This window comes from Drosophila sechellia, chromosome X, assembly GCF_004382195.2.
Source record: "Drosophila sechellia strain sech25 chromosome X, ASM438219v1, whole genome shotgun sequence".
Lineage (NCBI taxonomy): Eukaryota > Metazoa > Arthropoda > Insecta > Diptera > Drosophilidae > Drosophila > Drosophila sechellia.
In genome coordinates this window covers 521,078-548,249 of record NC_045954.1, presented here as the reverse complement: position 1 = coordinate 548,249, position 27,172 = coordinate 521,078, and the positions used below count along the sequence as shown (strand labels likewise).

Here is a 27,172-nt window from a genome sequence, read left to right as displayed (position 1 = left end):
AAAGGGGAACATTGTTCCGATATAGAAACTGCACGCCCGCCAAGTGTGTTGTTTGTCATTTGTCATGTAGCGGACAAATCGAACAGGGGACAGTGCCACTTGAGTGGGGGCACTCTTGGGAATGCAGAATGCACTTTGGAAAGTTTCCCAACTCAGGCGGGGAAACAAGCAAAGCAAAGCTTCGAGCACCCCATCCATTCCGAACGGATCGCTATCTACACGCCGTGTCCGCTGCTTCATCCGTGCTCCACATTCACGGCGTTCCACGTCGATCAAGAAAGGCGGCGAAAGGCGACTAGAAACGCGGAGCGAACTGAAGGCACGCCCGTGCGGCAGAAAGCCACGCCGAATCGAGTCGGAAACTGAATAAGCTCTCCCGCCCATATATCAAAATGTACGTCAATTTTCATGCTTGGACACTTGATAGACTGAAGTGCTTTACATTGATTTCACATATACCTTTTCAAGTGATTTATTGTAAAGGCTTGTTGGCGCACTCGAAGTTTAAACTCATAATGAGCGCGCACACATGTATGCGCAGTGTAATTCAGTCCGGCACTCCTAGATGTTGAATGCCTCTGTTCTTGGACTGGTTGGCGACCCAGACCCTGTTTCACCCTGCACTATTTAGGTGTTTCATGTTGCTTCGAAATACTAATCTTCGGGAGCATCCAAACTTTTATACGTTCATGTTCCTTTAAGGTTTCTTGCCGCTTCCCTTTCTTGTCGCGTAAAGGAATTGAACTCATGACGATGGCCAACCTCTGAATCATTTTTTTTTTGGGTGCAAAATATGCATTCAGCGCAAACCAGCGCATATTGTTTAATACTTACTCTATTTATCAAATGGTGACTTAATTAGTGCTTGTAAACCGACAGAAGCGACGAGCTCAATTCCGTAATTTAATTTAATATTCTTTCATCTGACCCCGTGCTATCGATGCTAATCCAAAATAGGAGCAGGAAAATTGATAAGGCTTGATGGTTATCGGGTAAATATATGGCCGATCGCGGGAAATAAATAATGGATAATCTTGAGGCTATTTGGATTTGGATCGGTGGCTAGCATAATGAACAGGGTTCATGCGATAGATTGTTTGTTTTTCCTGTTATTTTATTTTATTTATGCAAAATATTTCGAAAAAGAACACAAAAAGTCAAAATCAAATTATATGATTATACATTGAGAATTGTTTTGGTTTTCTTTTCTTTGTTGTTCTGTATTTCATCCGCATTCTTACGTTTTATATTTGGTTTTCCATCATTGGATTTTGTGTGAAACATTATACAATTTTCCTGTCTTTTCCTGGGTTTCTTGCTCCCCGGCTATAGTGTAATAATGCCCAACATATCCAACCGGATAGACTGACAAGAATCGAAGATCAAAGATCGTCGATCGTCGATCGCCGATCGAAGATCAAATATCGGGGCTTAATCGCCAGGACAGAATGCTGAAATATTTCCACATTAATAATAGTATATGTAGCGTACAATTATTGTTGCAATTACAATTGTCTTCGAGTACATTTAATATTTAAATTTTTATATACTTTTCTCCAACTTAGTTTTCTGCTCGTTCAAAAATCATAGTTCGACTAAAAGAATTACACAAATTGTTGCTCTTATTTGCTGTTTCTTCTCATTACAATTAACTTGTTTTTTTTGTTTTATTATTATATTATTTATTTCCACTTGGTTTTCAATGATGAGACTACGACAAAAACACATGCGATTTCATTATAAATTTCTTGTTCTTGCTTTCTCGTATTTTGTTTGTTTGTTTTGCATTTAATTTTCGTGTAAATCTTCTTTACTTTATGATATTCTATACGTTTCCATTTATTTTATTCTTTTATTTAATTTTATTTATGCAGGACGGGGTTTATTTCTTACACATTTGCATCATTTTTGTTTTTTTGTTCCTTTCTTCGCTTATACTTTTCGCTTTTTTTGTTTTTTGGTTTTGCTTTTTGCTTCACTAAGTGTAAATATCAATTGTTTTTTCTTTTTTTGTTTTTTTTTATATATGTATACTTTTTTCATTTTTGTTGTTGTTCTTGTTGCATTAATGAATAAATTAAAAAATATTCAAGCTTTGACTAGTAAGATTTCTTCTTATTTGCTTTTTGTGTAGTTGATTTGCCATTTGGTTTTTCCTCTTGAAATATATATATGTTTGTAATACATTATATAACGCGTCTGTTTATGTCTGTGTCGCGGAGCGCCGTAGATTTGCCTTGATTGCCATGCTTTTAAAACGTGGTAACAATGTTTGCCCGGATCTTCTCAATAGAGCCAAGTGTTCTAAACAATCCCAAGATTCGTGCCGTTCAAATTGCCAATACAATTTAGTTTATTTCGAATGAGAACTTAAGCTGAAAATGGGGCTACGAATAATGCCTAAACTTAAACTGATCAAAAGCTTGATAGTGAACTTAAACACAACCACAAATCAATGTATGAAACTGAAAATATATGTATTCTGAGGTACAGCAAATATTTTGGTTTGAATTGTCTCAGTTTCCAGTTTTGTTTTCTGCACATTTGAAAAATATCGGCTTAAATCGAAGCTTTCTTCTTGATGATTTCGGTAACATGAACATTTTGATTTAGTAACATCTCAGCATTGATCTGAGTTTGAATTGCAGCTTTGATGAGTCAGTGTGTGCTTTCACTTAACACAAAGAAAATGGCCAATTTGGCAATGGAAACGGAAATTAAACGTAAATCGTAAATGGAAAACGAACTGAGAAGGGCAGCCACTTGTCGGCTTTCAGCGGGGAAAGCATTTCGATTATTGGGCTTGATTGAGTAACAGTATCTCGCTGCTCGAACAAAACAGGCCAAATATTTGCCAAGCAATCGAGCCATGAAATGAACTAGCCTTTTCGAATTGGTTTATCTCTGGGCCTCGGGTTCTTTGGAGCGTCCACTCCAGGTGGTGCCGTCTCCGAGCTGCGAGCTCCCTGGATTTTGCGATTCGCCGAGCCCGCTTATCTGATTTCTGCCGCAGTTGGCTCTAAGGCAATTATGCAACACTTGCGAAGCGTTCGATATGAAATGCATCAAATCAACTCTACTTGGCTCCGTTCAGTGTGTGTGTGTGTGTGCTGTATGGGTGTGAGCTGTGAGTTGTGACTGCTGTCTTGTTTTGTGCTGTCTTTTCGGTGAAAATGTACGTAAAAAAGAGAGAAATCCTTTTTGTTCTTCTTGTTGTTTTTGTTCGACCATCGACTTACACACAAAATATGCAGAAAAAGTTCTAAAATTTGTTCGCTTTCGTTTTAATATTTGGTTTTCCTTCTTTTGTTTCTGTATGCAATTAGCTTAGCGTTTTGCATTGTTTCTGTTACATAGCTGATTCGTATATTATATTCAAAGCCCGCCAAGCGTCGTGATTCTTCCCTAGCTGGCTGACTTTCTACCTTTGCTTTGTGTGGCTCGTGTATAGATACATAAATACATTTATGGACATTTCTTCTGGCTTTGCTGTAAATATTTTGTATATATTTTGCGTGTATGCGTGTGTGGCTTGTGTGTGGTTTGTGTGTTCTGTTCCCTTCTCTGGTGAGTGTGTGTGGCTTGCAGAGAGAGAAAGTTTGACATATGCACAAGAAGCGCATATGCACGATCGTATAGGGATTAGTACGCGTAGGTAGCTCTTGGGTTCACAAGTGTCTCAGTGTGCGAGATTCCGTGTCAGTGTGTGGGTGTTTCTGCCTCCTGCTTTCCTCTTCTAGCTCGCGCTCCCGCTCTAATTAATGACGTAGGTTTTTGCTTATAATTGCGATAGGCTTGCAAGCGTTCTAACGCCACGAAACGCTCAAAAATATGCTACGAAGCAGGCATGAATGCGTTTGTGTCTTCGTCCGCGGGTTCCTGGCACTGTATGTGTGAGTGGGGTGTGACTGTTCTGCGGGTGAGTCGGTGTTTGAATGTGGATGTGTGTGTGTTGACAATTTATTTACTAGGAATATCTTTTGTTTTGCTTTTTCGCTCTTCTCCATCCTCTCCTCCCCCGCTCCACGTGTATGATCTTCACTTGCGCGTTTCTACTCTCTTTGCGTAGCTGGCGCTCAAGAAGAATCACAAAGTTGGAGGTGAGTGTGTGCCATCTGTTGATGTGTGTGTGTGTGGTGATGGGACAGAGACAGGGGAAGAGAAAGAGAGAGCTAGAAAGGATGTTTACGGCGTTTTGTTAAACATTCAAATACTTAAATTTAATTGCTTGCTTTATATTGTTGCCTTTCTGCTTGCTTTAATTTAATATATAGATATATTACCATTTATTGAATTTATCTTTCTCCTACCCTTTCATTCTTCCTTATTGAAACTGCGCTCATTTGACGAAAAAAAAAAATCATTTCTCTTCCCATCTGCTTTAATATTACGCTTCATTTTTTCCATTTTGAAATCGCGGTGGCTGCAGTTGCGTTTACTGTTGTTGTTGATGTGTGCCACTCGCTCGCTCTTGCCAGCCGCGTCAATGCTGCCATCTCGCCATCTCGCCATCTCGCTTACTCTTTCACTTCGAAATACTTGTAGGTCGGATTCTCGTACCCATTGATCTGCATGTTGGGCACGATCTTCTCCTCGCGCACAATGGGATGGTGTGTTGTGACGTTCTGGTGGGAATAAGAGGTAAATCCGTGAGTTATGTTAGCCAACAGCATCTCGCCACTTCCGTACTGCAGTGACTTACTGCCCACTGCCCCCACGAAGCACTGACCCACCTGACAACCCACCTGGTCGACCTCGATGAAGCCCTGGGCGTGCGGCGAGCGCGATGTTCGCCACTTGGCCACGGCCACGCCCACGAAAACGGCCGCCATCAGGGCGATCCCGGCAAAGGAGAGCGTGAAGTAGACGTTGCGGCCCTCTTTGGCCGCGTGTGCATGTTGCGCGAACTCGCGGCGCAGCGAGAAACTCTGCAACGAGAGGGGAGAGAGAGAGAGGGGATAGGCTTTAGGCAAATGCGGCACGAGTTGGCGCCGCAGCTCAAATACCGATTCGCGGTGGCCCAGATCGTGGGTCATGAAGTGCTGCACCTGCGGCTCGGCCTCCTGGTGGGCGACGGCGGCGACTACATCCTCCACCGCCCGCTGGACGGCATCGTCGTCGACCGTTGGCAGCACGGTCTGCACCTTGGTGCTGCTGCAAAACGAAGTAGAGTCGTTAGTCCTGGAATGGGGTGTGCACATGCTCGAGGGGACCTACCTCACTGTTGCCTCGCCATACTCAGTGTCCGACAGCTCCTTCTCGCTTTTGGTGGTCTCTAGGTTGGGATTGGCCGCTGTGACCAGAGCTGCGTCGGGACCCAGCTCCTTGCCGGGTAGGCTCTTTTCCTGCTGCTGCTGCTGCGCCTGAGATTGGGTTGACGACTGAGTCGGCTGGGACTGCTGCTCGGCCACCTGTGACTTGAGCATGTCGTCCACCTTCTTGGCCTCCAGGCGCAACTTCTCCTCGCGCAGTTTTTCCCGCTCAGCGGCACGCTGCTCCTTGCGCTGCTTCTCCGCCAGCCGCAGTCGCTCCTTCTCGGCCACCTTGCGCTCGATCTCGACGCGGTACTTGTCCAGAATGCCGGCCTCCGCCTCCTCGCTCATTCCCAGCGAGGAACCGGGAATGTCATCCTTGCTGCGCAGTGCCAGAATATAGTCATTCATCAACTGGGCAATCTTGGCGGAGAGCTCTGGGTAGCGCTTGAGCATGGTCATCGACTGGTTTACGGCTCGATCGATGTCGATTAGGCGCTCCAGAGTGCGTGGACGCTCCGAAGCAGCTGCTTCTAGTCCACCAGGTCCTCCAGAGTTCAAAAGGTGCCGGTAGTGGGCCAGGGCGTGGGCCCGGTCCTTGTGCAGGGCGCGCAGCAGCTTCTGTAGACACTTCTCAACGTGGTGGGCCTAGAGGATATCACAGGAGTTAGCACAGATTTCATTTCCGCCATTCTAATGGAGGGGGGCTAATGGCAATGCCTCTATCTATCTAATCGGGTCCTTGACAATAAATTTTTGTGGGCACACTCTGTCGGCCAATACTGAAGCAATTAGCCCACCTCGTGACAGCGATAATTCCATGGCGGAGCATCTACTCACATTCGGGGGCTGCTCAGTCAGGGCCTGGGTGTAGCAGGTCATGGCCTCGCGCTTCCGCTGGTTGATGTGGGCCAAAACGCGCTGCTGGTGCATGGCGGCCAGCTGGTGCTTCTCGGCGTTGCCTTCTTCCTCGAGTGCCTGAACAGAAGTCTAAAATTACATTCCCATATAAAGACGTATTGCACACCAAGAGAGAAAGATTATCAGCATGGGGAATTTGCGTCGATCGATAACAATTTGCAGCTGTCGATCAGTCCATTGGTACTTTGGTTATTCTCGCTTAAGTTTTCGAAAAAATTGCCTCGACTCTTAACCGTCTTGTGGAAGGATTGTGGCCAAAGTGTTGGGAAAGCGTTGGGAAAGCGTAGCGCGTCTTGTCGGGTGTTTACTTTTAATAGGTAGTTAACTTTTAGTGCTGCCATGAGGGAGCGAAAAGGTCCTGATCGGGTTGTGAGTAGGTTCCGGTTTCAGGGTCTATGATATTTGGCATATATGATATATGATATGATATTATATAGTATATGGTAGATATGGTATATGTACATGTACATGTATTTGCGCTAATAGCAATGCTTGCGGATGCGCAGCGATTACGTAAACAGCACCCATCGATAAGGACCAAATTGAAATCGTCGCTTTGTCGATTTGTCGTTCGTTCATGTCTGCTTTAGGTGATCGATCTTTGGAGATCCGAAAAAAAAAATGTAAAACTAAGGATACGTTTAGGTTCTCTTGTGGGCTAGGTAATGCGAGTTATAGTTAGTTTATATGCCAATCAGCGTGACTACAAAGCACTTGCAATGTTAGTAATATGAGTATTGGATCTATTAATTCGTTGATGTTGTGGTAGTTTGTTAACTGGTTAGATTTCGAGCAGCATTATCGTTATTGTTACTGGTATTCCTAATGCTGTTGTGATTACAATCTGATGCCTCTTTCGCTCCCATTTGCCATACATATGGATACACAAATGCACAAAACACTGCCCAACGATGTCCAGAGGTATGGGAAGCTCCACCTTATCAACGGTATTACTTAACCCATTTCTGGATCTCGCAGCGCAGCAAACAGAAGCAGATAAAATAATGAGCACTACTTGATGCATGAAAAATATGAATATAATGAGCTACGATAATGTGAAGGTTATAAGCAATTACGATTACGATATACAGGGTGCGCGATAATGAGTTTAAAAGCAAAACAGAAAACAAACTCAAATGAAAGATCAAGTGGGCTTTATACTACATATGGATTATATACGTCTTATACTTCTTATGAGGCCTATAACTAAAGAGACTTCAGGTGGCAAAGGTAATTTCCAATTCCATTAATTATTATCGCAGATGTAGTGATCTTCGGTCGTTAGTAAATAATTTCGCTAATCTCATAAAGTAAAGAGGGCTGTTTTCTTTAAAAATTAATGTGGATTAACTGAAATTAATTTCAAATCAAGTAGTTAGTTACTGAAAGAGCAGAAAGGCTCTTCTTTTTATCAATCCCATGCCAAGTGAAGCTCTTCGTACACATACACACACATTCAGATGCAGAGACATAGCTTTGAAATGTATCAAACATTCAACAGGATGGAGCAGGTGGTCAACGGGAGACAGAGAGGGGGTTCGGTGCGAGACAGAGACAGAGATATAGTGATGAGTAGAGACAGTGAGAGTAAGAGGGGTGTGGGAATTGGGAGACTGGAGATGAGTGCGTCACACGGAGGATGACTGACCTGGAAGCGAGCCGTCATCCGCTGCTTAAAGGACTGGGCTGCCTTGGGGTCCGCTAGGCGCATGTCCTGGTACTTCTCCTCGAGATCGGACCAGTCCTTCATAACGCGCGTGACCTTCTCGCGGTGCGATTCCTCAAGGCGCTGTTGGGCTTCCTTTGTTTAGAATACGTTTTGTGTTGCATCGATAAATAAACCTGCGCCCTCAACGTAAACACTTACTTTCTGACTTACTTTGTAGCTCTGGTGCTCGTAGTGCGGGTCAAAGTGGGTGAAGTAGGGGTCCGAAGTGGGTTGTGCAGTGGATGGTGGTGCTCCGATTCCGGCTCCGGCTCCCGAGTTTCCAGAATTGGCAGCTACAAAAGCAGCGGCAGAGGCAGACAGCTGAGGAGTGCTCGTGACCGATTCGGACTTCACAGGTGCCTTCTCGGGGGCGGGAGCAACCGGAGCGCTGGACGGGGATGAGGCATCGGTTTTTAGGGACACAACCTTGGCCCCTCCGCTCTGATCCCAGGAGGCCTCAACATCAGCCTCGCTCTCGGAACCAGCACCGTCCTCCTCGTAGTTGTCACCCTCCTCTCCGCTATCGTACTCCGCATTTATGTCATCCAAAGATCCGCTATTCGAGTCACCTGAGGATCCGGTGTTGGGGCTTCCGCCTGCGGTAGCTGCCTCATCCGCCACCATATCGTCCTCTTCATCATCACCGATCAAATCATCCTCATCGTCCAGATCGTCTTCATTGGCATCCTTCGAGTAGTTCGAGTCGTTGCTGTCGTCCTCGTCATTCATCACCAGCTCGTCATTGGCGCTATTGATCTGTGCTGCCGGCATCACCGGCAAGTCGGTCTTCTTTACATGAATTTCATCGGCTAAGAGGGGGTGATGAGTAAAGGTAGCGATTAGTTCGAATTCAATGAAACTCCCATCCACATTTTAAAATAAGTTTATGTAGTCTGTACTCACTCTTGAAGTGCTTGGGACAGCAGACGAACTCCACCCCGGAGAAGACCGAGATCCCGCAGGGCAGAAGCATGGCGAAGCTGCGCATCTGCATTCCGCGCTCCTGGCAAGCGGCTGCTCCGGTTTGGTTCCACCTCACAAATGGCCAGCATCGAGAGGCGTTGTGGATGTGGTCGAACAGACAGCCCTCGGGAACTAGCAGGGCATCAGATTGGAATGGTCCTTCTAAGGCCAAACGTCATCGAGTGGTAGGTGATGCATGGAGGATGGGAGAGGCGAGGCAGAGGAAAGTGGATCAGTTCAGATCTGGGTGGTACTTTTCAATTGGGTCAATAACCTTTTTTGGTATACTTACCGAGACAGCGGAATGGCTTGATCCATCGGTGGGATCCCTTGCACTTAGCCGCATTCAATGCCCCCTGGCGACACCAGCCACCGATCTTCTGGTAGTGGGACGACTCCACAATGTTGGTTATGTCTCGGTTGGGATAGGCCTGAAAATAAAGCGAATAGGTGTAAAACAGATAGCTTAAGAAACCAATTCACTTCGGTTCCCTTCACCAGTTGGTGGCAGAGATTTTAAATTCCACGAGCGGTTCAATTTATTATTAATCAAGTTTCAATTTTTCTGATGAATTCATTTATATGAAAGGATTTCCCCCCGTTCGTGCCATTTTCAGTCCTACGTCCTCCCTTCATCGAGTATCCTGCGAACCGATACCTTCTTGAACCCAGCGCTTGTTTGCCAGGCTGTTTGCCATTTCCCTCGCTTTGCAGCCGCCCTGGCTGGCTGTTCTTGTTACCTTTGGCTTCCGACGGCGGCAGTGAAAGTTTAATTGCCTGCCCAGCTTGATTGACTGACTAACTGAATGGCCTAATAAAATATCCCAGATTTGTCTGTGTGGGTGCACGAGCACGAGCAGGAGCACAGGAGCACATGAGTGTGTGCTACTGCTGCCGCTGTGAGTGTGTGCACTACATTTGTTTCAAACAATTATGTGCCGAGTGGCACACACTCTGTAAGGATCCCCACTCCCTCCTTCGTCGTTCCCGCCACATTCGTCCTGCACACACACAGACACACGCACACAATAGCTTGTGAAAATGAGGCCTTTTTAACTGCTGTTTGAGTGCTCCGTTGCAAATGGCTCCCTTCCTGTGGGAGGGAAAGCGGCGGACTCTTGGAACTGTTGGAAAACGAGGCATGAGAGAGAGGGAGCTAAGGAGAAGAGAGTGGCGAGAGTTCAGTGCAAACGGCACGTAGGCAACGCTCGCAGGCGGTCAGACAGCGCCCACCCACTTACAGGTATTACCAGACCCCATTCTCCATACCCATACCCATTCCCATTCCCATATCCACACACAGACCCCTGAAACACCCGCACCCATCTGCGCCACCACTCTCTTTGCCCGCACTGCGATGGCTGTCGGCAACCGGGCTAAATAAAACATTAAAAGCACAAAATAATGATGCTGATGCATGTCAAGCCAAAATGAAAACCGTAAGCCCAAGGCCCCAGTCCCTCGTGATTCTCGACTGCCGGACTCCTGGGCTTGCGTTTCTTGGGCACCAGGCCTTGTGATGTGCTGGTCACTCCGTCTGCCACCGATATCCAATCCGTAATTACACGGTAATTAAATTGAAAAGACTTTGAGTAGGAAATAGGGAATTTAAGGATTATTCAAATTATTGGAAATTAGGAAAGTTTGCGTTCGCTTAAGAAAAAAGTTTCTCATGAACCAGCCGACAGAATGGCTTCTGTAAAGGATTCCGCTGATGATATCGATTGAAGTGCTGGCAGTCCACGGCAGAAGATCGGAACACCCCAAGTATGAGACATAAGGCCACCACAAGAGTCCCCGTGTGGATTCACTGTGCGCCCAGTTGTGTTTTCATTTCGTTTCGGAGGTTGCGTGCGTGCCAGCGACACGACTGAAGCCAAGGCAACTCCAAGGACCCTCCCGCACTAGAAACAGGGGGCACGCACATCATCGGAGGCGGGTGCGGCTATGGGATTGGAGACCTCCCACGACAGCATGTCACTCTCATGGCCCAATGCCTGACCAGACCGTTCGATGGAGTACATAAACGAGCCCTAGGCCGATGGATACACACACCCGCTCGTCCACCCGCCCACACCTATAGGCACCCAGCGACCCACCCACCCAGAAGGCAGTTGGCTGGGGAAAGTGAGACTCACTTTCGCAGGACTCATTCCGCTCGTCGTCCTGCCTGAAATGTGTTCGTTATACTTGGCTTAATCAAAACATATTCAGCCGAGCGTGAGGCTGTTTAAGTGGCTCGCTTGAGAGAGTTTGCCGCAAATAAGCGCGGCGCAAGTTATTGTAACAGCATTTGATTCTTTTGTTTCGGCAAGCCCCAAGCCGCCCAGTCAGCTCCCCATCCCCAAACCCACACACAGCTAACCTAATTGTATGAAAAAACAGAGAGCAAAAAATCCATGCATCGCTGCACCGCCCCAGTGGGTGTGTGAATGCGTCCATGTGGGTGAATGTTCGCTAATGACAGACAAACAATTAAACTTGACATTTCGCCATTGTTTAGTTCCACACACACACATACACGCACGGCATTATTATGGAATTACAGGACACGACGACATTGCTGCCCTCCCCACGCTTCGCGAGTATCCTTGAGCAAGGCAACTAGACGGGCCTGGATGCGCGGACATAAATGGTTCTATTGTCATCGCCATCGATGTCCTTCAGATTCGTTTATACATCGTTGGCTACATTTCCATAAGTTCTTTTTGCTCTAAGCAAGTGGTAGAAACAGGCTATTGAATTCGTTTAGTCAGGACATGCGTATATATGTTATGGCAAAGCCGATCGAATTTAACCAGCACTTTGTCGCGTCTACCATATTTAATAACCTTTTTACTTCTGAAAACTTCCCAGTATTTGGAATGCGCTTACTTAAAAAATGTAACTGTATTACCAACTGCAAAAGCGGCTTGACAAAACTGCTGAAAAAAACCCTTTTAATTGCGGCGTAATTGCATGGATTATTGAACAAATTATGGACTGCAACGGTCACTGAAAAAGTTGCTCGCTCTTTTAATTGTTAAAACGATTGGATACGCTGCGCAGCCCTTTCGAGTATATATTGTTATCCAATTTGCTGTGCGAATTGGATTTCCCACCATTGGTTTATTGGCTTGCTTTGCTGCGAAAGTTTCGTGGCCCGCAGACATTTGGTTTATTTATCGCAAATCCAATTTGCACAGCACGTAAAGTGGCATGCACTGTGTGCCGCACATATTATTGTTACAATATTCGCACGATCATTTGTTGAGTTTCTGTGTTGTTTTTTAATTCTATCATGACCATTGTTGTTTTTCCTTCCGGGACAAGTTGGGGCCTACAACCAATCAAGGTTAAGAAAAGACGCGAGCCAAACAAATCCAGATAAGAGGACGAAGCCGGAGTGGAAAATAAGCGTTTGATATTAAACATTTCCATCCGGTAGCTGATGGTCGGCAGTCTGTCTCGAATGCACTAGGTGCAAGCAGTTGAGTCTCCAGCAGGAAGCAGGTTGGGTGAACCGACACACCTGGCAGACTGGAGCACTTTATTGAAAAAGATTTTTTAGTGTTGGACTGACGTGGTGCTTCATGCACCCCGGCCGACCCGGTTCTACTGCGTCGGGTTCGGGAAATCCCTCCGTGGCTCTGTACGTGTCGTGGCAAATCATTTTGTGGCAACTTTCTATTTTCCCTGCTTCATTCGCATTGTTTCTATTTAAGTTGGAAACGCCTCCAGTTCCTTTCTTTTCCCGCTGCGCAAAAGTCATCTGAAGCATGGCCACGCGGCGTATACGCAATTTTTTCTTCTTATTTAGCCTCACGTATTTTTCGCTTATTTTTCTACCCTCATTTGACCGATTTTTTTGGTTGACCCAAGAACGCAGCCTTTTAGTGACTGTGCTCCGACACTCGGCCTTCGCCTATAATGTTGACATTGAAATTGTAAAAATAATTTCCCATACGCCCCGTTGAACGGCAGATGACTGAAACACAAACACCAACGGTGGCATCAGGGCCAAAGAGGCCAAGAGTTGTGTTATTGTTCCCCGGACTATTTTTGCGGCTTTTTCGTTTTCGCAGGCTTTTTCTCAAACTTTTGTGTCGCCGGGTCCTTTGAGTCGTTTTGCCAGGAGCCAACCGGATTCAGAACTTATGGTATATAGATGCACATACGTATGCATGGTGCTAGGTTCTTGGCTCTCCCGCGCCGACCTGCAAGGGATCTCTGATCCGTCTCTGTTCCACTGTGGCCACTATGCCTCCGCTGGTCCTAGGAGATACCCACTGAACGGTGAGGCCTTGTCCTTACGTATGCTCTTTGACAACGTCTCGTGGCTTGATTTCTCGATTCGGCAATCGAATTCAGTTAGCTTTATGTGCGCTGCTCATTTGATTTCGAACTTCTCGAACGGCACAATATGCTTCATTTCAGATGCCCTTGGCTACAGAAGCACAATTATTATTGGTTGTGTTCCCAAGGCTGCAGGATACCTAAGGCAAACTAAGCTGTTGCTGGAGCAGCTCAGCAGGGTTCATGATAATCTAAATAGTGAAGACACTACTTAAAGTATTGTAATACACAGAACACTTGGGAAAACTTTATATATTGTACAATGGTATGAAGCTTCCTAATCAAAAGCATTAATGCAGAAGCCCCATTTCGAATAGAGCAGATGCTGATCCTATGCTGATGGAGACTTGGTTTCAGCTGTACAAGCTCTGCTCTGCTGTTATACATGCCCATTTCGGGTGGGCCACAAAATGGAACGGCCACTTGCGCAGCACCATAATCCGGCAAGCTTCGCATACCAACCAACCGTACGGCCATCTCCCGAAATTGCCCACGCCCACCTTCCCGAATCCACTGGCCTGGGGCTCAGAACTCCCAGACTGGGCGCACATACATCACCTTTTATGGGCATTATGTGTAAGCAAGCATTTAACTCTAAATGTCCAGGAACATTACAAACAATTGAATTAGGGACTCGCACCATCCATTCGACCTCTCCAGGTCCCAGCCCGCTCTTGCCAGTGCAATTTGCAGGCACTTAAGCGAGCGGTCTAGCTGCAAACCGGTCCCATTTGTTGTCTTTTTTAGTGGCAGGATGTGCGGCTGTGTGGGCCGTTGGGCCGAGTGGGCCGGGCCAACTATATTTAGCCCTATGACTGATGATGTTGGTGAGGGGGACTGATGCGGGGTAAACTATTTAGCGACTAAACTACTTTTTGCCAGCTCAGTGGGTTTCAATGCGACCATTATAAGGCGTCTCGTAAATATAGTTCGGTTCGTGTCCTTTAACGGTGAGTGGCCAACCTGTTCAGCTGTTCAGTTGTTCATCTGTTCACCTGTCAGCGGTATTATCGCGGGATTAGAGCACAGATGATGAGGCAGGTGAGGGTGGGGATACGGATGAAGATGGGTTGGTAATTACATGGGGTGAAGCTCACTTGATGCGCAAACTATTTCAGTCGGCGCCCTGGTGCACAAACAACAGCCGCTGTGTAATTGACTCGATGCGGTGTATATTTAAACATCCAACCTACGACACTTGAAAAAACTGGGCTTAAACTGAGCACAGATGACAGACATTTCGTTTCTTATCCGTATCAATTATTAATTAGTTGATGTAAATCCAAAAGAAGTTTAATGGACAGCAGTTCTTAACGAAGCGTGAAGTTACTGAAGTCATCCTAACTTTTTGTTGGCAATGATGGTCATTCAGGTCAGAGTTCAATTCAATATTCGAATAAGTAGCCAGGTGAACGTCCTTCTGCCCGATGAGTCCCTCTCAAGTTGAAAGCAACTGAGAAACTCACAGCGCATGGTTGGCGCAAGTCTAAGTTGGCCTGCAATCGGCTGAGTTAAAACTTAGGAGGGCAACGTGAGAAGTGCAGAGAGAGGCGCTCAACACTTCCCTTAATTGGACGATCAGCGAAGGATGAACAGGCGAAATTAATACGAGCAACGGGCATAGGAACGCTTTCTTGGGCAGCGAGCTAGGAACTCCTTGCCCACACAATAGCACTTCCACTCACAATTGGTACACAGGGAAATTGGAGGAACACGCTTTTGGCGCTATTCAATTACAAGCCGTTCTAATTAACGTTCTGTTCCGTGGTCTAGTCACTTTATGAGACCTCTAGCAGATGAGCTTACTGTTCCCCCGAAAGCAGACACAAGTAGTTAATCGAATTTAGTTGCGATTTATGTTTGCAAGTCGCAACTTTTAGCCACTCGCCAAACAGTCGCACATATCATTATTACCCCAGAGCCACCCCTTTGACGACTTCTGCCACTGGTTTTGCCACGATGCCAACTGGAAGCGGATGTAATTTAACTCATTAGCCCGGGCAAACACCGCGGGTATCGGATTATTTTCTTTTTGGAAACGACTCCGGGCTTAGTGGTGAATGGGTCAACATTTTTAAGCATGACACCGCAAGCAAACACAGCTTGAATTAATTTCTGTTTAAACTGCAGAGCGAGAAAAGCGGAGGAGGCGGGGCTAATTGAAACGAAACCAAAACAAGGAACCATCGCTGCCACAAAATTGGTACAAAATTATATGAGTAAATACAAACACGCTGGCCAGGGCAGTTGGGCAGTTGGGCAGCCGGACAAAAGGACAACAAAAAGCTTTTAATTAATTTCTTCCTGGCAGCGGCAAGGTGAAACCAAATTACAGGGCCGATTGAAAAAGTGCTGGCGTGATTTATTTGCGAAGCGAGAGCAGCGGAATCAAGCGAGTGCAAAAACCACCTGCAAACAGCCAAAATGGCCGAGCCGAAAATATTTAAGGTGCAACTTCCGGAGCCAACCCCCCACTGGAGGGCAGTGGGGACACTAATGGGGAGTACGGGCTCCGCCCCGTGATTCCACTCCCTGGCTGCGGCCTGCGAGGGTCCTTTCCCAGTAGTGGCTGGCTCTGAAGGTCTGCAGGTTTGAAGGCCTTTCATGACATCGGCAGTGGCGACAAGCAGGACAGGGGCGGATTGTGTGCAGCTGAAGTACAAGGTGGGTTTTTGGCCACTCGCCACTCTGAGCTCGTGCTCCCCATTTTGCAGCACTACGCACTCGACTTGCGGTCCCCAGTCCCCGAGTTCCCATACAAAGGGGTTCGACATCAAGACCTAAGTTAACCTTCTTGAATCGGCGAAACCAGAGAAAATAGTTATTAAAAAGCACACACTGGACATTGGAACCTGAGCCCATATTAAAGCCATCAAGCGGCCTTCCAGGTATACACACATTCATCACATCAATGGCTGCGGGCTCTCCAGCTTAATTGCGATTTTATTTGATTTTATACCCAGAGAAGCCTGCGGCGTGAACGGGGGCAGAAACATGGCAAAACATTGCCACCGACGTAAATTAAGCATGATAAATAAATTATCACAATTATAAAATATGCGAGCGGCAGCACGGATAACAGATAGCGGCAACATTGAATAAATGCGCCGTCGAGAATTACATAAAATATCAACGCGACCAAGGACAACAAAAGCCAGCCAAAGAAAAACCGAATGCATTGGAATGGAACGAGCTCCAAATGAAAAACCAATACAATATTTGTCATTTACATGCATTATACACGGGTATGCGTGTTATTTCGATTTACGTTGTAGCAACTCAGCAACACAGCAACTGCAGACGACAGCCGAGGACTCAAATCGGAATCCTGGCGCCTGCACGGAGTGGGGGAGAAATTTGCATGTCAGAATCAAATGCGACAGTTTTGACAGCATGCCGCGCTCATTATTTGCATACAGATGATCGTAATGACGCCGGCGATGAGTGGGAATGGATGAATGAATGACGCCCTGGGGACTGGGTCCCGACCAGACCTGGCCTGACCTCACCCGACCTGCCCTTAAACCACATCCCGAATCACTTGTTCTCGTCCGACGAAGCCCAGCATTGATCTGCGACTGAGAGCTCCACCAGAAAACATGTGGCATCTTGTTCTGGACGCAGCCCAACAAAATAGTCATCGGCATGTAATCCGTACCCACAAGGACGGTCATATGGAGCGCTGGTGGCTTTGTGGTGCTGTGATTTCATTTGCCCGATACACATTCACTCAACTATCATATTCCATATTTATCAATTATTATGGAGCATTTGACGAAGCTGATGATGGTGTAACAACAATATCCCGAGGGAGCATGAGTTCAAGAGAGTGGGAGGTGGGTGGAGTCTGAGCTTACATTAGCCATCGTCTGCGCAAAGAAAAATTTAATTAAAAAGTTCAGGAAATGGAACGGAGGACAAAATGTTGACTGCGGAATGCCAATTTATGACAGCGATGACGCGGAGGCCACGGCTTCGATGCAGGATACACACACACATGCGACTTGGGAAATGGGAGATGGGAAACGGAAAACGGGAAGAAGAAGTCCCGCAAAATGCAAAAACGAAAATTAATGGAAAATTAATTAAGTGTCGTTTAATGTTGTGTCAATGTAAACGCTTTCAACGCAGCGCAAATTAAATTGTTGATGCCACATAGTAGGAGCACTCAGTGCTCGCCTCCCTCCCTCCCTTTTCCACGATTGGTGGCTGCTTTTGATTTATTGGTTTTCATTCCCTGTGCTTTTTAAGCCACCCAGCATTTCCCCTGCTCCATCCTGGAGTTTCTGTAGCGTTAGCCAGGCCATTAAATTACATATTGCCGTCGCACCCATACTTGACCACATGGCGTATGCGCAATCCGCACGAGGCAAGCAGCAACTGAGAGGTTTTCCATATGCGAAGTGCAATGGAAATAGTAATTTTCATGCGGCTTCTTTTTGGCTTTTGCTGCAGCCAACCCGATAAAGGGGCACAAACTTACCTTCTTGCAGTAATCAAGCAAATCCATTTTATCACGCAAACATGTGGGACCGGTTGTCTTCTTGCTAAGGTCCGTCACCCAGCGTCCCTCCTCGGAAAGATACTGCGGCTGGTAGATTTGTCCGGCCTCACAGAGAACAGCAATCTGGGGCTCCCATCGCGGCGAGGCGGCCTGAAAATAAAATATTGGGAGGATGGCATCAAATAAAGGTTTATCGAGATATTTCGAAACTTTCTATTTGGAAATGCCAGCAGTGCGTATGCGTAATATTTGATTAGCGTGTACACACTGATGTGTTTTGGTGCAAGTGTGTCTTCAACTTGAAGCTTTTCTCGTTTTTACATAAGTACGATTATGATGCTGGAAAAAGCCAACGACAGCAAACAACAGACAAAGACCGGCCCAGGCACATTAATCATGCGCCACATTGTGCAGGCACAACCCATATTTCCCAGCGCCCCGTTCGTGACAAAGCGATACAAAATAATGCCACATCGTTTGGTGAATCAGAAGTCACTTATACTGGTGATCCTAGAAGCCCGGCAGCCAAAGACAATTAGTGGCCTTCATTAGAGGGCGTAGTGGGGGCGGATTCGTGGCCAGTTAAGCGCCCAAAAACGGTCCGAAAGAGCGATGATGAATGCCCTCGGAAAACTATTCATAACGCCATTGATTGATACATTGATTGATTAGCGCCATTGTGGCCAATTTGCGAGGAACGACAATCACAACGCAAAAACTAGCTATGCCGCGAAAACGGGAAGATACTCTTAACTTCAGTCAAAAAGACTTTGCCGAAAAGGAGCCCGAAAGTTCTCTTGTGGTAGATACAGCTTCGTTTTCTGGTTCCAACTCCGTTTTTAGGGATATCAAAGATTTTAATTTTGTATCTATTTTCAAAAGGACAGTCCTAGAGACAATTCCCGACGATAAGAAGCAGAATAAATGGTGTCCTGCAGCGAGTTTGCAGACAATGCCGACGCCGATTGCACTCAACGAGAGAGATTTTCACTCTCTAATTATGAACAGACAACAATGAACGTTTCTCAGACCTGGGCTTTTCCTCTGAGATAGCTAAAATCGGCGCTTTATTTTAAGTTTTTTCGCGTTCACATTCAAACTGGAGAAAACTTATCTGTCCGCTTTTCCACACAGCCGGCAGCCTACTTTTTGCCAAATGCCAGAGATGCCCGGAGTCCAGTAAATTTAGAATCTAAATTGGCGAAAGTTATTGGGTCCCATGGTAGTTATTAACCAAAAGCAATTCATCAATCGGACAATTCGATTGCTAGAAAATAAGCTGTTTTGCAAATAAATATTGATCTGAAGCCCCTCAAATGTGCCATGCCATGGAGCGGGGTAAAAAACAGAGCCTTGAAAACTTCATTAACAAAACCGTCTGCCTCTGGGCTTGTATCGAGAAAAGGAAATCCTACTTCCGGTTGCCAGGGCAACTGAAATATGCAATACTCTCCCACTCGCTTCTCACCTTCGCTAGCTGAATTTTCCTTGTCCTTCGCTTGACGGTCGAGCAAAGTGATGAGATGTGCTGTGTTTGCGTGCGCTCAACTATTTCAAAAGTAATTAAATTGGCAAGAAGGCGCCAACGGAGCTTGCGATCAGCTTTTGTTTGCCCGTTTTGGAAGTGAAAGAATGTAGCTGGAGGAGGAAGGGGAACACGCCGGGAAAGCCGGAGCCAGAGGTCGGAGGTGGGCCATCTAGTTTTCCAGGCAATCTAATAATTCAGCCATACACCCATACACCCACACGCACGCACAGATTTCGGTTGTCCAATGCCCCTCGAAGAGTGTGAGTGTGTTTGTTTATGCAGATTATGTTTGGCTTGTGCCCAACTCGGAGCTGCACTTGTTGTTGCTGCCCTGCTGTGGTGTTGTGCTTGCACTAACACCAACAATGGCAGAGCCGGGCAGGGGGTGTGGGGTTTTCCTGGGGTAAGGGAGGGGCACACTAATAATGTCGCTAGCCATGGCAACGCAGTGTGCAACCATAGAGACACATTTGTAGCACCGATAGAGTTTTCGGGCTAAAACGGAATCCCCCGGTGGGAAAATATCCATAAAGTAGCGCATGTCCTGTGCCAATTATGCGGAATATCCTCTTGCCTCTATCCTCAAATCCTGGCTGAACCACGTATTCCTGGGTCAAGGACCGGAATTACCGGCTTTAAATGCACGTTTATATCAAGTAGGAGCTGAGTAGGGGTATGATATATTTGAAAGTGGGGGAGCTTGTACAGGAGCCGATACACATCTTATCTTAACTTGCATAATTTGCTTTAAAAGCCAAATATGTATAACCCTGGATAGATTGAGGCTTCACAACGTGCCGTTTTTGCAGCGTGACCCTGAAATCTATTCTACTCGAATATTGATTTCGACACGCAAATTCCAATCGCATCTATATGAATCGAGAATGCTTCTAATAGTGTCCAAAGTGCGCCTTCTGAACGACATAGACAATATCGACGGAGCATGCGGTTGCCCACTGGTCATACTGGGGGAAGAAAGTAATCCGGAGTTGTGGGAAATCAGAGGCTGCGAAAGTGTCTGGCGAGAAAGGGAAATTGCAGCAGCACCCGGATTTTAATTGGGAGGTGCTAAAAGGGCCATCCTGCGACCAAGTGCAACAGACAAAACGCTGCGCCCACGGACCAAATCCGTCGCAGCTTCCGTCTGCTGCCGTCGTTTCACTTCCTCCACTCGCAAATGGCAATCTGGTGAAAGGCAATCAGGATGGAAGCCCCCTTCAGATCTGTCCTGTTTTCTGAATAAGCTGAAAGGGCGACAAATTGTAATCAAATGCACGCATGAGTGTGTGTGCGCGTTCGTCTCCCCTCCCCAAAACGAGTGGGTAGGAACGGGAATATGTGCGATGGGTTTTGCTTGTTTCTTTCCCGGCCATAGGGAGCGGAAAATCACGCCTAATCGGGCACAGAGCAGGAGATGGAGTCGGTAAATGTGGAAAATAGTGAAGAGCCATGATTACCTGGCGCGAAGTCAAACGGTTCACCCCTTTATCGAGCCTCGGGCTCAAAAACTTGCAAAGTAATTGGAGTTTACCGCAGGAAATAAGGGACCGGAAATAGCAGCAAGCACCGTTTCAATACAGGATCGGAAGATCTTCGATTGCACACAGTTGATTGTACTGAAACGGTACTTGGTTACAATATAGGTACAATATATGATAAATTAACAAGTTAACTTCCAGCACGTTCTCACTTTGATGCTACGATCAAAAGTGTAGGGAGCGGAATGCGGCGGAAAGTAAAAGATACAAAGCCAAGAGCAAAGCAAACGACCAATAACTAAATAGCTCAGGGGATTCTTATAATGGCAACAGAGACGGAAGAGCCGACCGAAGACGGAACACAATAATGCAAATGTTTACTCGACCGTAATTAACTCAAATTTATGACATTTTAATTTGCCCGAGCGGGTCATTTGAGAGCGGGCGCGGGCAAGGTTGGACAAGGAAATGAGGAAGAAAAGCAAGGGAGAAGACGTCGGAGAAGCGGCTGCAAAGCAAAAAGAAAATTGCGCTGTTGTGACTAATGCCACTTGGAGACAAATATCATTTTAATGCAAAATTAAACGCACAATTTGTATCCCGCTTGTAGTCCATTTTCGTTTTTGTTTTCGCCTGTGTCGTTCTGGCAATCGGCGACAGGCGATGGAGGTCCAAATGGCCTTTTTCTAATCTATAATATGATTACATTGCGTTTTGTTTTGACCGAAGGACATGTTGTGTCGAAGACAACTCTTTGGGGCAGATTTAATCCTTAGTTCCGATTTGTTATTCTACAAGAAACGTGACGTAAAATTGAATAATCGAAACAAAATTCATCTCCCATACACGTACAAGCAACCCTTTTAAATTATCGTGTTTGCACTTTGTCATTCGGTATTCGGCCTTACAGTAATGGGCCGTAGTGTGGGCAGTAAGGTGAGTGAGCGGGATGCAGGCTATTCAAATTATGCTTTGCATGCTAAATTTGCGGACCCCCACACCAGACCAGAAGAAGAACTGAGCATGGCTGGTGCAGGGGATTGGGGTGTGTTTGTGATGCCAACCAAACACGTTGCCAGTGCAGATGAGAAAACGAAGAAAACAAGAGCAAATTGTGAAAAATAGCCACAAGTCAGTGCCTTTGGCATCCAGAGTGGGGGTTTTGGTATCCGTGGGTGGCGGGGAGTGTTTTGGGGGCCACCTAAGTAGCGTGTTGCTTGAAGTAAGTCAAAGTTGGGAAAATGGAATCGCTTTTCTTTCGTGGCCATCTTTCTTCTTCTAAACCATTGGAGAGCACACACACACACAGACACAGAGGCTATTATTTATGGCTTTTCTACGTTCTCTGCTGTCTTTGTGCATTTTCGTTTTTTGCCATTTACCTTTCTTCCTACTTTTTATCATCTTGCCTCCTTGTTTGTGTGTGTTTTTCAGCTTTCGTTTGTTTGTGGCTCAATTATGAGTGTCAAAAAAACTTGTTGTTGCTGCATAGTGACTCAGACCAGTGGGACAAGGGTGGGCTTTTCCAGAACGGGAGGGAGCCCTTTCTGTATTTTCCGCTTGAAGTCTGAAACGTGCCCAAGTGAGTAGATGTGCCCAGGCATACGTGTGCGTGTGCCTCTAGACTCACGCACACATATACACAAACGAATGCAGATCGAAAACGGAAAGGACAGAAACTCGAAACCTTTTGGCCAAAACTTTGTGCAGCCAGCAAAACGCCAAAAACATTTGTTCATTTCACTTCATCCTGACTTTATCACTTCTTTCCCTATCTCTCTCTATATCTCTCTCTCTCTCTCTCTCTGCATTAGGTAAATCGGAAGCTTTGACAGCACTCAGTCACCCGCACTTACACACACATACTCGCAACACACTCACACACTTGCGCAGGCAAATTGAAATTAATTTTTTGAATAGTGCCAGCAAGTATGCAACACAATTTTTGAAAGACAACTTTTCCTTTTTCTCAGCGGTGCACGTGTGTGTGTGCACTGTACTTTCTAATTGATGCTGCTGAAAGCAATTTTAATTACATTTGTGGGTGCTACGATGCGCCTACGATGCGAACACGTAGCGGGAAGGAGCCGAACTTAGGCTCAACTCAACTTTATTTGAGTGCCGGCAACTGCTCATCGACGTCATCATCTCTATATGAACGTCTGGTTGGCACAGTTGGCATTATGGTGGCAAACAGAAAGTAGCAGTACATTTCGCCGTGCACAATGCGGAAGCTAATGTGTTTGCAATTTGTTTAAATATGCAGATACCCAAGTGCTAAAAATCAAAAAATCTTCTGCAAGCGTTAAACAAGTCTATCCAACTATCTATCCAGCAACGGGGAAGCCGCATCATTGAGAAGCAGAAACTAAAGTAGACACCCTTGATACTCATCATTCGAGCAATGGCGTTTTCAATTTAAATTGTTGAGCTTTTATCGGCAACTGCATCTGGTCACTTCCCTTCAATTCCCAGCCCTTCCTAATTGATTTAGCATTGCTTTCTTCTGCAGCACCACTTCGCTCATAAAACATTTGGCCCGGAATGAAATTACTCAAGTTTCTCCCCCCTCCGATGTGATTCGTTTTTCGTCTGCATATCCTTTGCATAATGTTTGAGTCTCTTGAAACAACGAAAGCGATTCCCTTTTTCTACTCCTCGCTCTCGTGCACCCACAGAATTTGGGTCACTTTGGCAGTCTTTTTGGAAAGATCTGGTTGCTTCTACCTACATATAGCCATAGGAGTATATGGGCTTATATCATATCTGGTTAATCAATTTGACGACAAAGCATTTCCTTTTACTGCACACTGCACTAAAAAAGTCTAACTTGTGACGTACTTTATAGTATCACTTTTGCGACATTATAGTTTAAGAATGAAGTATTCACTTTGTGGATTGAATTTCCACTTCTAGCCCTAACCGCAAAATTTTCGCACAGCGAAAAATCCAAAACCATAAATCTCAATAAGGGAAATGGAAAATCAATGCGCAACAGAGTTATACAATAATGAGCTTACAAGCCGGTACCAGCTGGCCAGTAATAAAACGCAATTTAATCCCGACAACAAATTGAGGAGGCATTAAGTTTGTTCAAAAAATATTTAATTAAAGTTTTATATAATGCGGAATGGCTCGCTCCTCCAGTTACCGGAAAAAGTAGGATTATATAGTTTAATTGATTTCTTTACAGAATTAAATTGATTAAAACTTGTAATTCCACAAAAATATTAATTCTACGTTTTTTTTTTTACAGAAACAAGATGCCTGCCTCTTTTGAAGATGAAAAGAAAACGTTCTATATATATCGGCATTATTTATGTATTTAAGAAAAGTACTCTAAGAAACTGTACGGTTAGCTCTGTAGTTTTTAAGGAATAAAATTATAGTTCACCAATCAAAAAAAGGTTACCAATTTTGTCTAGCATACTTTCGGGTGGAAAAAAAAATTAATATTACCTTCTACATTTTACATTTTACGATGCCGCAACATTTTTGTCAGCTAAACTGCCGCAAAGTTTTCAGGTTTCCGACACCAGGGAAACAGAAGACGTAGCAAGTGCCAGCTGGCCGCTCAAATTTAACAAAAACAGCTGATCCTTTTTCAAGATGGCTGCGGCTTACGTTTTTCCAGTCACCCTTTTCGACCAATAGGAAGTCAGCGATGGAGGGAAAGCGTTAGTTCAGCTTATAGGCCAGCAAAAACAGATGCTTTTTTCATGATGGCTGCCCTATGCGTCTTTCCAGTCAGCAAGCAACGAACACGTTAGTCCGATGCGGCAACATTTTTCGGATCCCACCCGGTTAACAGAGTCCGTAGCAGGCTGCAGCTGTAAGCTCGAAATAAATAGAAATAGCTGATCGTTTTCTATGATGGCTGCCCTTCGATCTCTCCAGTTACCATTTGACCAATAGGAGAGCAGCATAACCGTTACTTCGCACCATAGTCCCATATATGCCGAAATTAAGGGACAGCAGCTATGTAAGCACTTATTAGACTGATCAGCTGATTATTTTACACCTGCTTATCGCTTCTGTTCGCCTGGTATATGAAATCCAAAATAATTTTGAAGCTTGGTTGTGAAAAAAAGATTTTCTGTGATCTTTTTAGCTAGCTACTTCTGTACTTTTTACTCTCCGCGATGAGTCCACTTTGCAGCCACGCCCGACCGCCCCGCGCCATCGTTTTAAGCTCCTTCTCCTTTCTTGGAATTATTATAATCGCAAGAGCATAAGCCAAGCAAAAAGTCCAGCTCAAGAGCCTGCAAACAGACGGTAAGAATGTTGCGTATTGCGAAATTCACTGCTTTGCTTTGCTTCCTTGCAACGCTTTTTTCATTATCTAGATCTGCTCTTTTTTTTATATTTTTTGCAGGCGTAAAGTCAATGAATGTGTTCATTCGAAACTGCAGTGGAAAAATGAGCGAAGAGCGCACAGAAAGGGCGAAATGGCGGTGCATAAATTACGAACAGAAGCGAGCGCATACGTGAAACACGGGGCGAATGCGCAATTTGGCTTAAAAAGGACGACGAGGTGTTGGCGACGCACACATACGGGCATACACACATTGATAGACATGTTGTTAAAAATTTGAACAAGCAACAGTATCTCCCTTAGCCTGTTTTCCACAGAATTAGCGACAATGAACGGAAAGCATAATATATCGATTCCCACCAGGATGCGTATGCATGATGCGCGATTAATAGGCTTGCCATGGCCCTGCATTGAGTGTATCAGGGAGGAAAAAGCTGGTTAATGAGGACACAAGAACTGGCCGCTTTATGGACTCCACCTGGAGGGGAATAAGCCGATTTATCAATTTATAAATATATCAGTCAGTCATTTTAGTTCACACCTATAATTTGATCATTGAGAATACAACCGGCCAAATACCAATTTTAACCAAGCACTGTCGCCTCCTGTACTTCAATGATTATTGAAAATTGTAACTTACATTTTCCTTGTGCTTCTTCATGAAGCAATGCCATTATGAAACTAGTGGCATGTTCCAAATGGATTCTGGAGCAAGGCAAGATTTACTTAGCCCTTCCTGAAGGGTCAGAGATGCATGCCTCCAGATATTTGTTCACCTGAGAGTGGACCTTTTGCTGACTTATCTTCAAATGCATTTTAGTTTCCATATGTGGGATTGGACGCTTCACCTCTTCGCTGACTTGTTTTTCTTTCGGCACCTTTGTGTACAGAAAACCAATTAAGATTGGTCGCTTTTATCAGCATTCACACCTTTGAATGGACCTCCACTGTCACTAAGCCCCCACTTTTAAACATTTTCCAGCCACTGCCGGTAATGTTTAGTCCAGGCCCAGATCTTTCCTCCCCAAAACACCTCCATTTTCCCATTTTGCACGACCCCCCATTTTGTGCACAATCAACAACGGAGAGAGAGTAGCAAAAACAAACTTCATTTTGATGAAGCAAACGAGCTTCATTTTCGAGCAGAGAAAAAACTAAACAGAAACTTTTCCAGCCGCGTTTGCCACCTTCCCCTTACAGTGTCCTTTTGTGCTTTTGCCACCTTGACGCCATTTTGTTTTCCCACTAAAACAACGACTCCTGTTCCCCAAATATTTCAGCATATTCTGCAGAAAAACGAACGGCAAAGTAAACCAGAATGGAAAAAGCGGGCAAATGAGAACGGGGAACTGCTCAAAATTAGTGCAATTAACTTTAATTGATAGAATTTTTAGTGACGCCAACCAAAGGTCGGAGGTGTGAAGTTCGGGCAGCACAGTTAATTGCGGCAAGTTAGTGGACGGTAGATGGGTTGGGCGGAGCGGTAACGAGCTCATAATAACGTAAAGCTTCCATCATAAAAAGATACGTAGCATATCGATGTCTCTAACAAAATAAAACTGCAAAACCCTTACTTTCACAGCGCTCAGGTTTCCGGCCTTCAATCGCCATTTATTTCCTGCCGCAGTATGATCTTAATATCAAAGCAACGGAAATCGCCAATTCTGCGATTGCATTTTGTTGGCAAGATGGCAGGGTTGCCTATGCGTCTGAATAATGCCTCCCGTTCTCATCCCTTGCCCTTTGTGCACATTTGCTTGTCTTCTGGGCATTGTTGTTGCCTCTTTTGGCTGAGAATCCATTGTAGCAATACCCATTACTCGTAGAGTAAGAGATCACGTTTCCGACCTGGTTATCGGGATCTCTAGGCGAGTCGAATTGTCGATGTCCTGTCCGCCTGTCCGTCCGTATGAACGTCTAGATCTTTCGATCTAGAATGTTGAGATTGTGACGACCATGCTGTTCAAGTTTCAGAATTATACTCTCCAGATTATACTCTTCAGAATACTCTTATTTGAATTTTCAAAGTTCACGAGTATCAGATAGTAAAGGGTATCCGATAGTCGAGGCACTCGACTATGTCCCTCCCTCCTTTTTTGTACCAGGACTCTGCTCATTCATTAAGCATCTCCAAAGGCTTTCTTTGGATTTTCTATTGTTGTTCGCCT

The 27,172-nt window shown here is 45.3% G+C and overlaps 2 protein-coding genes across 15 annotated transcripts in view; both read right to left on the bottom strand.

Moving 5' to 3' along the window:
- Window positions 1–2,042: 2,042 nt before the first annotated feature.
- LOC6615873 (amyloid-beta-like protein) overlaps window positions 2,043–27,172 on the bottom strand; it is a 38,338-nt gene continuing 13,208 nt past the window's right edge. For 2 of the 14 annotated variants that reach the window (XM_032726681.1, XM_032726694.1), the window contains 10 exons: window positions 17,663–17,833; window positions 9,137–9,275; window positions 8,785–9,006; window positions 8,041–8,690; window positions 7,822–7,974; window positions 6,093–6,242; window positions 5,218–5,900; window positions 5,007–5,154; window positions 4,734–4,928; window positions 2,043–4,625 (listed from right to left, as the gene is read on the bottom strand). In XM_032726681.1, coding sequence (XP_032582572.1) covers window positions 4,518–4,625; window positions 4,734–4,928; window positions 5,007–5,154; window positions 5,218–5,900; window positions 6,093–6,242; window positions 7,822–7,974; window positions 8,041–8,690; window positions 8,785–9,006; window positions 9,137–9,275; window positions 17,663–17,833 — 2,619 coding nt within the window. In that variant the 3' untranslated portion in view covers window positions 2,043–4,517. The remainder of the gene's footprint in view (window positions 4,626–4,733; window positions 4,929–5,006; window positions 5,155–5,217; window positions 5,901–6,092; window positions 6,243–7,821; window positions 7,975–8,040; window positions 8,691–8,784; window positions 9,007–9,136; window positions 9,276–17,662; window positions 17,834–27,172) is intronic. The other 12 variants (XM_032726683.1, XM_032726682.1, XM_032726688.1 and 9 more) reach the window with 12 other exon arrangements.
- LOC116802343 lies at window positions 13,262–14,226 on the bottom strand. The gene is made up of 2 exons (XM_032726712.1): window positions 13,672–14,226; window positions 13,262–13,630 (listed from the first exon to the last, which is right to left on the bottom strand). The coding sequence occupies exons 1-2, from the start codon at window positions 13,728–13,730 to the stop codon at window positions 13,387–13,389; spliced, it is 303 nt and encodes a 100-aa protein (XP_032582603.1). The 5' UTR covers window positions 13,731–14,226; the 3' UTR covers window positions 13,262–13,386.